This window comes from Mobula hypostoma, chromosome 23, assembly GCF_963921235.1.
Source record: "Mobula hypostoma chromosome 23, sMobHyp1.1, whole genome shotgun sequence".
Classification (NCBI taxonomy): Eukaryota; Metazoa; Chordata; class Chondrichthyes; order Myliobatiformes; family Myliobatidae; genus Mobula; species Mobula hypostoma.
In genome coordinates this window covers 7,092,983-7,105,432 of record NC_086119.1, presented here as the reverse complement: position 1 = coordinate 7,105,432, position 12,450 = coordinate 7,092,983, and the positions used below count along the sequence as shown (strand labels likewise).

Genomic DNA, 12,450 nt, shown 5'->3' with positions numbered 1-12,450 from the left:
GCCCCAGTGTGTTGTGTCCTTGAGCAAGGCATTTAACCACAGAGTGCTCTGTGATGACGCCGGTGCCAAGCTGTATCGGCCCTTGCCCTTCCCTTGGACAACATCGGTGTCGTGGACAGGGGAGACTTGCAGCATGGGCAACTGCTGGTCTTCCATACAACCTTGCCCAGGCCTGCGCCCTGGGGAGTGAAGACTCCATGGTCTCGCAAGACTAACGGATGCCTTTAATCCTGTGAAGAAGTGCCAGGTCTCTGACATTGTTTATTTTCTAACTTTTCAGTTCAAAGGAAGACCTTTGCTCTGGTGAGAGGAGGTCTTGGTGAAATCATTGTGGAAAAAGTGCCTTTTACTCCTGACACACTAGACTAAAGTATAGAGCAACTTAAGTAATTATGATTGTAAACACAAGAAAATCTGCGGATGCTGGAAATGCGAGCAACACACACAAAATGCTGGTAGAATGCAGCAGGCCAGGCAGCATCTATAGGAAGTACAACCGATGTTTTGGGTTGAGACCCTTCGACAGGACTAATGAAGAAAAGAGATAGTAAGAGATTTGAAAGTGGGAGGTGGAGGGGGAGACCCGAAATGATAGGAGAAGACAGGAGGATGAAGCCAAGAGCTGGGAGGTTCATTGGCAAAAGGAATAAGGCTGGAGAAGAGGTAGTATCATAGGACAGAAGGCCTTGGAAGAAAGAAAGGGGAGGGGAGCTCCAGAGGAAGATGGAGAACAAGCAAGGAGTTGTGAGAGGGAAAGAGAGAAGGAAAAGAAAAATAAAATAAAAAAAATAAAAATTAGGGATGGGCTAAGAAGGGGAGGAGGGGCACTGGGAGGTCTTGCTTCCTCTGGCGGACAGAGCATAGGTGTTCAGCAAAGCAGTCTCCCAATCTGCGTTGGGTCTCACCAATATACAGAAGGCCGCACCGGACACAGGTCTCACCAATATACTATTGTAAGTTAGTGAATATTTGATATGAGCAACACACACAAAGCTGGAGGAATTCAGCAGGCTAGACATATTCTTTGGAAAAGAGTACACTCGACGTTTTGGGTCGAGACCCTTCATCAGGACCTGTTTAGTCCTGATGAAGGATCTCATCCCGAAACATCGACTATACCTTTCCATCGATGCTGCCTGGCCTGCTGAGTTCCTCTAGCATTTTATGTGTGTTGCTTGAATTTTCAGCATCTGCAGATTTTTCTCTTGTTTGTGATTGAACATTGATAATGAAGTAATTTTGACTGTTGTTTCAAATTGAACAATTTGGCGTAAAGTTGGGTCTAAGACAACTTTGAAGAGAAATTGAAAATAGAACACGGTACAGTACAGCACAGGAACAGGCCCCTTGACCCACAATGTTGTGATAAGCCAAGTAGATCTTGCAGTGCTTTGACATACTCTGGCTTTCCCATCTGTAGACATGACTGAAAGTGTATTAAAATAGTCACCCCCTACAAAGAGGGAATGTCAGCTTGGAAAAAGCAAGAGGGTTTTAGGCAAAGCACAGTGAGGAGAGAAGCAGATGTTAAAAGCAGAACCCTGCAGTAACTGGAGTCATCTTTGATAGAAAGGAGGTCTTCATGGATGAAGGAAGGTAGGTGTTGCAGCCTTAACCTATAATGTCTGGAGTTTATTAATGACCTATCTTCCAGTTTGAAACTAACTGTGAAGATGTAGCAGCATCAGTGATATATCCAGGCCAAGACTGAAAAATAGGGTAGTTCTTTTCTATCACATGAGAACCAAGTAATGACCTATTCAACAAACTGTCGTAGCACTTCGAAAGGGATTGTAGTCACTATAGAGTCATAGAACACTACAGCACAGTCCCAACTCCTATACTTAGTACATTGATTTATGAAGGCCAATGTGCTAAAAGGCTTTCTTTACGACCCTATCTACCTGTGATGCCACTTTCAAGGAATTGTGGATCTGCATTCTACCACACTCCTCAGTATGCTATGATTCACCGTGAAAGACCTGTCCGGGTTGGTTCCTCCAAAGTGCAACAACTCACTTGTCTGCATTAAATCCATCTGCCATTTTTCAGCCTATTTTTCCAGCTGGTCAGATCCCACTGCAATTTTTGATAGTCTTCCTCGCTTTCCACCACACCCCAGTCTCGGTGTCATCAGCAAATTTGCTGATTCAGTTTACCACGTTATCATCCAGATCGTTGACATAGATGTCAAACAATAATGGACTGAGCACCGATTCCTGTGATACAGCACTAGTCACAGGCCTTCAGTCAGAGAGGTAACCATCTACTACCATTCTGGCTTCTCCTGTGAAGCCAGTGTCTAATCCAATTTATTATCTCATCCTGAATACCAAATTACTGAACCTTCTTGATCAACCTTCCATGCAGGACCTTGTCTTGCTGAAGTCTATGTAGCCAATATCCACTGCCTTGCCTTTACTAACTTTCTTGTTAACTTTCTTGAAAAGCTCTATAAGATTGGTTGGACATGTCTTGCCATGCACAAAGCCATGTTGACTATCTCTAATCAGTCCCTGTGTATCCAAATACTTATATCTGGTCCTTGAATACCTTCCAATAACTTTTCCACTACTGATGTCAGGCTCACCCGCCTATAATTTCCTGTCTTGTTCTTAGAGCATCTCCTAAACAATACAACAACATTAGCTATCTTCCAATCCTCTAGCACCTCAACTGTGGCTAAGGATGTTTTAAATATCTCTGCCAGGGCCCCTGCAATTTCTGCACTAGCCTCCCATTGGGTCCAAGAGAACAACTAACCATGCCCTGGGGATTTATCCAACCTAATTTGCTTCAAGACAGCGAACACCTTCTCCTCTATAATCTGTATAGGGTCCATGACCATACTGCTGCGTTGCCTCACTTCTGTAGACTCTGCGTCCGTCTCTGGAATAAATGCAGATAAAATTTAGATACCCCTATCTCTTTCAGCTCCATGCATAGATTACCAGTCTGATCTTCCAGAGGACCAATTTTGTCCCTTGCTATCCCTTTGCTCTTAATATATCTATGGAAGCCCGTAAAATTCTCCTTTACCTTGTGTGCCAGAGCAGCCTTATGCCTTCTTTCCACTGTATTTCAGTGGAGTAAAGGAAATTATAGTGGCATGAGAGAGGAACTGGCCAAAGTTAACTGGAAAGAGACACTGGCGGGAAGGACGGCAGAGCAGCAGTGGCTGGAGTTTATGTGAGAAGTGAAGAAAGTGCAAGCAACACTCACAACACGCTGGAGGAACTCAGCAGGTCGGCCAGCATCCGTGGAAACGATCAGTCAACATTTCGGGCCTGTCCTGACGAAGGGTTCTGGCCCGAAACGTTGACTGATCGTTTCCATGGATGCTTCCCGACCTGCTGAGTTCCTCCAGCGTGTTGTGAGTGTTGCTTTGACCCTAGCATCTGCAGATTATTTTGTGTTTAGGAAGGTGCAAGACAGGTATATTCCAAAAAAGAAGAAATTTTCGAGTGGAAAAGGGATGCAACCGTGGCTGATGAAAAGTCAAAGCCAAAGTTAAAGCAAAGGAGAGGGCATACAAGGAAGCAAAAATTAGTGGGAAGACAGAGGACTGGGAAGTTTTTAAAACCTTACAAAAGGAAACTAAGAAGGTCATTAAGAGGGAAAAGATGAACTATGAAAGGAAGCTAGCAAATAATATCAAAGAGAATACTAAAAGCTTTTTCAAATATGTAAAGAGTAAAAGACAGGTGAGAGTAGATATAGGACTGATAGAAAATGATGGAGAAATTGTAATGGGAGGTAAGAAGGTGGCGGAGGAACTGAGCAAGTATTTTGCATCGGTCTTCACTGGACACTCAAGGATGGCAGGGAAGAGAAGTGTGTGCAGTCACAATTACGACAGAGAAAGTACTCAGAAAGCTGAATAGTCTAAAGGTAGATAAATCTCCCGGACCAGATGGAATGCACCCTTGTGTTCTGAAGGAAGTAGCTGTGGAGATTGCGGAGGCATTAGGGATGATCTTTCAAAAGTTGATAGATTCTGGCATGGTTCCGGAGGACTGGAAGATTGTAAATGTCACTCTGCTATTTAAAAAGGGGGGCAAGGAAGCAAAAAGGAAATTATAGACCTGTTAGCTTGACATTGGTGGTTAGGAAGTTGTTGGAGTCGATCCTCAAGGATGAGGTTACGGAGTACCTGGAGGCATATGACAAGATAGGCAGAACTCAGCATGGCTTCCTTAAAGGAAAATCTTGCCTGACAAACCTATTACAATTTTTTGAGGAAATTAGGCTAGACAAGGGAGATGTAGTGGATGTTGTATATTTGGATTTTCAGAAGGCCTTTGACAAGGTGCCACACATGAGGCTGCTTAACAAGATAAGAGCCCATGGAATTACGGGAAAGTTACATACTTGGATAGAGCGTTGGCTGATTGGCAGGAAACAGAGAGTGGGAATAAAGGGATCCTATTCTGGTTGGCTGCCGGTTACCAGTGGTGTTCCACAGGGGTCTGTGTTGGGGCCGCTTCTTCTTAATTTGTACATCAACGATTTGGATTATGGAATAGATGGCTTTGTGGCTAAGTTTGCTGACGATATGAAGATAGGTGGAGGGGCCGGTAGTGCTGAGGAAACAGAGCCTGCAGAGAGACTTGGATAGATTGGAAGAATGGGCAAAGAAGTGGCAAATGAAATACAACGTCGGAAAGTGTATGGTTATGCACTTTGGCAGAAGAAATAATCGGGCAGACTATTATTTAAATGGGGAGAGAATTCAAAGTTCTGAGATGCAACGGGACTTGGGAGTCCTCGTGCAGGATACCCTTAAGGTTAACCTCCCGCTTGAGTCAATGGTGAAGAAGGTGAATGCAATGTTGGCATTCATTTCTAGGGGAATAGAGTATAGGAGCAGGGATGTGATGTTGAGGCTCTATAAGGCGCTGGTGAGACCTCACTTGGAGTACTGTGGGCAGTTTTGGTCTCCTTATGTAAGAAAGGATGTGCTGACGTTGGAGAGGGTACAGAGAAGATTCACTAGAATGATTCTGGGAATGAGAGGGTTAACATATGAGGAACGTTTGAACGCTCTTGGACTGTATTCCTTGGAGTTTAGAAGAATGACCGATAGAAACATTTCGAAAGTTGAAAGGCATGGACAGAGTAGATGTGGCAAAGTTGTTTCCCATGATGGGGAAGTCTAGTACGAGAGGGCATGACTTAAGGATTGAAAGGTGTCCATTCAGAACAGAGATGCAAAGAAATTTTTTTAGCCAGAGGGTGGTGAATCTATGGAATTTGTTGCCACGGGTGGTAGTGGAGGCCAAGTCATTGGGTGTATTTAAGGCAGAGGTTGATAGGTATCTGAGTAGCCAGGGTATCAAAGGTTATGGTGAGAAGGCGGGGGAGTGAGACTAAATGGGAGAATGGATCAGCTCATGATAAAATGGCAGAGCAGCCTTGATGGGCCGAATGGCCGACTTCTGCTCCTTTGTCTTATGGTCTTCTTTTAGCCCTCCTGATTTCCTCCATAAGTGTTTTCTTGCTTTTCTTATACTCAAGTACCTCATTTGTTCCTACCTGTCTGTATCTGCTATGCATCTCCTTCGTTTTCTTAACCAAGGCCCCTGTATCTCTTGGAAACAAAGGTTCCCTTGCCTTTTATTCTGACAGGAACATACAAACTCTGTGCTCTCAAACTTACACTTTTGATTTCCTCTTACTTAGTACTTCTTTGCCAGAAGACAACCTATGCAATCCACACTTGCCAAATCCTTTCTGATACCATCAAAGTCAGCCTTTCTCTAATTTAGAACCTCAAACAGAGGACCAAATCTATCCTTTTCCATAATTACCTTAAAACTAATGACATTATTTTCACTAGATGCAAACTGCTCCCCTATGTAAACTTCTGTCACGTGCCCTGTTTGATTCCCTAGTAGGAGATGTAGTATCACATTTTCTCTAGTTGGGACTTCGATGTACTGATTGAGGAAACTTTCCTGAACATGTTTGACAAACTCTTTCCCATCTATTCCTTTTACAATTTGTGAATCACAGTCAATGTGTGGAAAGTTAAAATCGCCTAACATCGCAGCCTTATGTTACTTGCAAGAGTCTGTGATCTCTCTGCAAATTTGCTCCTCTAAATCCTGTGGACTGTTGGGTGCTCTATAATATCCATTAATGTTGGGTGTACCTTTCTTATTCCCCATTTCTATCCACGAGCCCTCGCTAAATGAGCTCTCTAGTCTGTCACGACTGAGCACTGCTTTGACGTTTTCCCTGACTAGTAATACCATCCCTCCTGTTGCACTTACAACAATGGAGGCCAGGCGCATTGAGCTACCAGTCATGCTCCTCCTGCAACTGAGTCTCATTAATGGCTACACTGTCATAATTCCAGGTGCTGATCCATGCGCTAAGCTCATCCACCTTTCATACAGTGCTCCCTGTATTGTACTACATGCAGCTCAGAACATTAGATCCACCATACTCAACCTTTGGATTCCTGACTTTGTATGTAGTTTTTGAGATTGCCATGAACCCAAAACTTAAGTGGATTAGCCACACTAGCCCCTGACTTCAAAATTGGAAAAACATGCCAGAGGCTGGGGATGTTGTGGCAGATGATTTATTTGTAACTAGAAAACCTCTTTTTGCCATCTTTGTGTCATGTATACAATGGAATGCTCAGCACTTATCCTGCTTTAGATTAGCAACAGTAACACAGATATGACATGAACGGCTTTTGTATTCAAGCTTTGATCATCCTCTTTACTGCTAGTGAATAATGGTGTCCTGATTCTACATTCAATGATACTTTACAACTCCTGTTCTCAGTATTATGTTTGCATTTACACATTGGTTGTTAGTTGTAGTCTATGTATAGATTTTCATAACTTCTATTTTATTTCCTCTAAATGCCTGCAAGAAAATGAGTCTCAAGGTAGTATATGGTAACATAATAAATTTACTTTGGACTTTCATAGGAAGTGCCAGAGAGTTCACCAAGGTTGTGCCTTGCTTCTGCTGAAGCGATACAATATATTAGTGTTCCTTCAGTGCTGCGACAACATACTGGAATTGTTTGCGTTACACCCTTGTAAATGTATCATCAGAATAAAACTGCCATTATTTTGACACTAGGAGAGCTCAATAAATGTTGCCTTGTGGGTAATGTTGGTTCCTGAGATTTAAAAGTTCAACAGTATTTACTTGGGAGCTGCTAATTAGGCATGATATGGCATTTTACTTGCTATTTCAAGCTTTTTGGTCTGTTTCACATTGGTATAATATTGGTAGGGAGAGGGAAGGGGATAAATAAAATCTATAGGTTTTTACTTGACATTGTGGTTTACTGTTAATTAAGAAATCCTAATCCACACCAGTGTTTCTTTGTAGAGGTACTTGAGAACCTTTTGAAATTATATAATACTTGCAAGTGCCTTCACACTTGTTTCACAAAACTTTACACTTTTCTGAATTGAATTCTGTTTGTCTCTTTTTGCACAACAGTCCAGTCCATTGAAATCTTGGTGCAGTCTAAAGGTTTCCTTCTTGTTAAGCATTGAACCAATTTTTATATCAATTGCAAGCTGATTTATCATGCCCTCCTAATTTTAAATGTAAATTATTAACTTGTACTAAAAGTATGAAGGGACAGAGAGTAAGTAGTCGTCAAATATTACCCTTTCCTGCCATAGTTACTTCAGTGGTGAGTACCTCTGAAAAAGAGGGTAAAAGGTTGGAACAGTATCCTGGATTGTTTAAAGCAACAATATTAGCGACATTCCTTTTAAATTGCATTTCTCAGCATCTACAATTAATTTTCAGACTGAGCCTTCAGAGGTCTTTGTTATTGTAGTTAGTGATTGAAAGGATTGGGAGAAAATGTAGGTTGAATACTGCCGTTTAGTACTTTTTGGTTTAGGAAAATTTTGAGTGCTCAGCCGTTGATAGCACTACCGAATGTGTGAAACAACTTTCTGGTAGTCACAAAAGCAAAGAAATCTGACTAAAAATTACTAAAATCTCTATTAAAAAATGCCTTTTCTGAGGTAAATCTGTTAAATTATCACTACAAACAGTGAAGGGGTGAGTTCAGTAGATGAAGCAGTGCAGATGGAGTTCTGATTCTAGTACAGCTGGCCTGGGAGCGAGGTTGGATCACTGGGTGCCGTAAGGAGAAGTTGGGACTCTGGCAAGAGCTGATTTTGCTCGATCTCCGCGGTGTTCACTCTTCTCTCCAGGCTGCCCGAGCCTTTCGCTGTCCATTGTTTGGCCAATTTAAATACTGACCTAGATAGACTGAAAAGACAGGGTGTCAGGGACAAGAGCAGATTTCGATCGTTCTGCGATGGTCATCTACATGGCACTGAGGCTATGAAGACTGCCCCAGCTGCCGGGCTCTGTGCCTGCTAATATGATGAACGGATAATCGAGGCTTTAGGCTTACTCTGGGCTGCTCTGGGGTTTGGATCTGAGGGCTTGTTTTTGGTTCAGAATATGCTGCTGTTCCAGTACAGTTGTTTGCATGACTTGTATTTTTTTTTCTTTAAATTGGGTTCTTTCGGGTTTCTTGCTTTGTGGCTACTGGTGAGCAAGCAAATCTCAAGGTTGCTTAATTTATACATTCTTTGATAAGTGTATGAGGGTTCTTGAATGTGGGTTATTTAATTTTTTTGAACTTTTAAAACTTTTAGGTTGGTGGCACGTTCAAATAAGCCATTAAAGATTTCTGAAGAGCGGATTCAGACATATATCCAGAGGATAAACCAATGTTACAAAAGTAGTCGTCTGGAGGCTGATTCTAAGTCAGAAGTTGATCCATATGCATTTGATGATGGAGATGAGGAGTTCAGCTTTCCTGATAAGAAAGACAAACAAGCCACTGAAAGGGATCCTGGAAGGAAACATGCACAGAAGGTGAGCCATGATAGATGAATTTTTCCATTGATGTTGCATTTCCAGAACAGCTTAGTTTATTGATGTCACTAAAATTTCATTTACACATGAAATTTTTGAGGCTGCAGTGTTTAAAATATCAAAAGAAATACTTTTATTCCATTTTCAAAGCTGGGCGAATAACCAAAAAGTTTTAGAGTGACAGAATTCCATCCAGAGCTTGCAACGTAGCCTTCTGAAGGCATGTACAGTAAATGAATGGTGCAGGGGAAGGGAGATGCACAGGAAATGAGCTAAAAATGAAAATTGGAATGGCAGTGCTGAGGAGTTTGCAGAAATAGGAAGTAGTGAAGCCAAGAAGGGCTTCAAACGTAAGAATAAATTCTGACTTAGTGTTGCCTGGAACTTGGAGTCAGTATAGTTCCACAAAGATAGTGACGGGTGAGTAGAATTTAATGTGAAGTTGAACCTGGGCGGCTTTAAAGAAGATAAAGAATTAAATTAACTTGGAGATTCTGCAAAAGCTATGGTATGTATGTCCATGTAACGTTTCAGTAATGTTTCAAGAAGAATTAAACCATAATTTAGTGAACATAATCTTTATGCTACAGTAGCAAATTCTGTGTATTAGAACAGAAATGAAGTTGACAGAATCAAAATGATGGGAGATCATTTTGGATCTCCCCCTCTCCCTTCCACTTTCAAATCTCTTACTAGCTCTTCCTTCAGTTAGTCCTGACGAAGGGTCTCGGCCCAAAACGTCGACTGTACCTCTTCCTAGAGATGCTGCTTGGCCTGCTGCGTTCACCATCAACTTTGATGTGTGTTGCTTGAATTTTCGGCATCTGCAGCATTCCTCGTATTTGCAAAATCTTTATTCTCTTTCCCCCAGTGCTTGGTATGACCAGTGATATGTCAATAAATAGCATTGATGGTTGAAAACAGTGCTTAGATGTAAATTAAAGGAAAATGCTCAAGCTTTGGACTAATAAATATCTGGTCACAAAATTCCGCAACGCAATACCATTTGTACATGGATGCAGGTGTAAATTGTAATTTCTGTATTACAGAGCGATAGTGAAAGTGCTGGCACATCTCACTCAACATTACCAGTAGAAGGAGAAGATGCTATGTCACTGTTCAATTCTGGAACAAAGCCTGGTATGGTTCACTTTTTTTCTTCTCTTTTCTGCTACTTTGTCTCCTCACTTTCAGAATTCTCAGATCAATTGAAGATAGATATTTGGGATGTATGTTTTCTATTTAGATTCCATTTATTAGCATGTTAAAAATGAGCAACAATCATGGGAAGGTTAAATATTTGGGCTACAAAATTTTGAACAGAATTTATTTTATTGATCCTCTGAATTTATTACTGCTGCTTCTAAATTGTCATTTCATTGGCGTCCTCTGATTATTGTGTTTGATCAATATCTTTGTTTTCAAATTTTTATTTTCAGAGAATCAAAAATCATTAGTTGGGTTGAGTTATTTTATTGTGACGAAGTAATCAAATACTGAGCAGGCCAGTTTTGTGTGTGTGTTAGCTTTGTATATGTTTTATTGTCAGCAGGCATTGGTCAAATCAAAAAAGCTGCTGCAGAGGAGGATATTATTTTTAAAGGGATTTCCAGGTTTAGAAAATGATTTTTCTCATTTTTGTTTTCTTTCTCCCTTTTATTTTGAACTGATGGATGGGATTACATTTTCAGCTGAACTTTGATAGGATCAACACACATAAAATACTGGAGGAACTCAGCAGGTCAGGCAGCATCTATGGGGGGGGGGGGAGTACAGTCTACGTTTCAGCCCAAAACGTAGACTACTTTTTCCATCGATGCTCCCTGGCTTGCTGAGTTTCTCCAGCATTTTGTGTGTGTTGCCTGGATTTCCAGCATCTGCAGACTTTTCTCTTGTTTGTGATTGGATAGGATCAACTAGTTAATGTTAATTTAATGTTGTTTTCTAACTTCTGGTTTTTGTTTCAGAATTATATTAACTTTTTCTTTTGCATATTTTTTCGCACTTTTGCATATCTATTTGGATCTTTACAAAGACCTTTTAAAACAAAACTGTTGATAATTAGATAACCACATAATATCTCCAGATTTTTGAGAACAAACCTGCTTTTAAGTGCTAGTTGATAGCTTCTTTATATCAACATAGCTAAGGCTAACTGTCTCATGGGAGTGGGGGCTAGTTGTGGATGTCAGTTTTGCTTGGCGTCCAATGTATTTCCTCAGGAGTCTCAATGGGGAATAAAATTGTGTTAAACCAGAACTTAATCTAATCCTTTATGGTTAGAGTATTATGGCCATTCTTCTGTACCGTAACATCCTATCTAACAGTAAATTTTATTATACTGACCAAAGCAGGTCAAGAGGGCAGCATGTCATTTGGGAATTAGGTGTGGTGTTGCTAGCAGTAGTCATGTGTCATATATTAAAAATCCTCTAACTCGTAGAATTTTAATAGGTTTTCTTTAACTGTTGTAGATGGACAAAAGTCACCCTCGCACAATCGGACTGCATCCACCAGTCTCATGAATGAGGTTGATTTAGTTGTTTCATACAAAGACCTTGACAATCTGTTTGATGACGAGGATGAACTTGTGGTGAGATAGTTTGCTCAGTTTATACTTCCTGATGCTTTTCCTTACTTGTTACTGAAGGAATAGGTGTACAGATTTGGAATATGTAAAACGTGCAGATTTTTGTTTTTGGACATTTGATCCTGTTTGCCAATTTGCTTCTAAAACTTTCTGGATTTGTGGTGCAGGAAATATTAATTTTATTTCCTCTTAAGCGAGTATATTTACTTTTAAAATGTAGAAGAAAATCTTTTTAAAAAAAAAAATATGGAAATTGCATGGTTTACTTCACACAAGTGTGAGTTAGACCTGAATTGTTAATTGTGGACCATGAACTATGGAAAAACAAAATGTTAATTTGTATAGCCATCTAAAGGAGTGGTGTAGTATGCACTATTTTTCTGAAGTGACTATTCATCTAAATGTTTTTAGCAGGCTATTTCTCGAACACATGTTGGATTGGATGAAAAAATGAGCAACAGGGATTCAAAAGCGGGGCCTTTTGATGCTTTCCCCTGTATAAGTAAGCAAAAGTTCCTATTCTGAATTTGTAATCCAGGGAATATCCATTATCTGTTGTTTATCTTAATTATTTCTTTCCTTTTTAAAAAGAAAAAAGGTTGTCTTTGTTTTTCTGTTGCATTGCCAAATTTGAGACTTACTGTGATTTAAATGAAATATATATTTAGTGCCAATGTAAGAGTTGGTGTCTCTTTATGCTGATCAAGGAAAAGTGTTTGTGCAACTCTTTAGTCTGCTGGTTTATGCTTATTAGAATGTTGAATTATTGGTCAGTTGTTATTGTATCTTGAACTTCAAGTTTATATATGTTCTTCCGATACCTGATGACAGAATTTTGAAATGCGTTTAATTGTAGAGCAGGTGGGCTGTGTAGTTTGGTAAATGGCTTACTCAAAAGTTTCAGCAGTTGATTAAACTGAGCTATGCCATATTTTGGTTTTGTTATCTTCTACAGAATATTGTAGTATAATCTAGTG

The 12,450-nt window shown here is 40.4% G+C and overlaps 1 protein-coding gene across 2 annotated transcripts in view; it reads left to right on the top strand.

Moving 5' to 3' along the window:
- The window catches only part of med13a (mediator complex subunit 13a), a 184,177-nt gene that overhangs the window by 110,461 nt on the left and 61,266 nt on the right, over positions 1-12,450 (top strand). Inside the window, exons 11-14 of one of the 2 annotated variants that reach the window (XM_063031090.1) lie at positions 8,661-8,883; positions 9,933-10,023; positions 11,358-11,476; positions 11,888-11,975. In XM_063031090.1, coding sequence (XP_062887160.1) covers positions 8,661-8,883; positions 9,933-10,023; positions 11,358-11,476; positions 11,888-11,975 — 521 coding nt within the window. Of the gene's footprint in view, positions 1-8,660; positions 8,884-9,932; positions 10,024-11,357; positions 11,477-11,884; positions 11,976-12,450 lie in introns of both variants that reach the window. The other variant, XM_063031089.1, reaches the window with a different exon arrangement.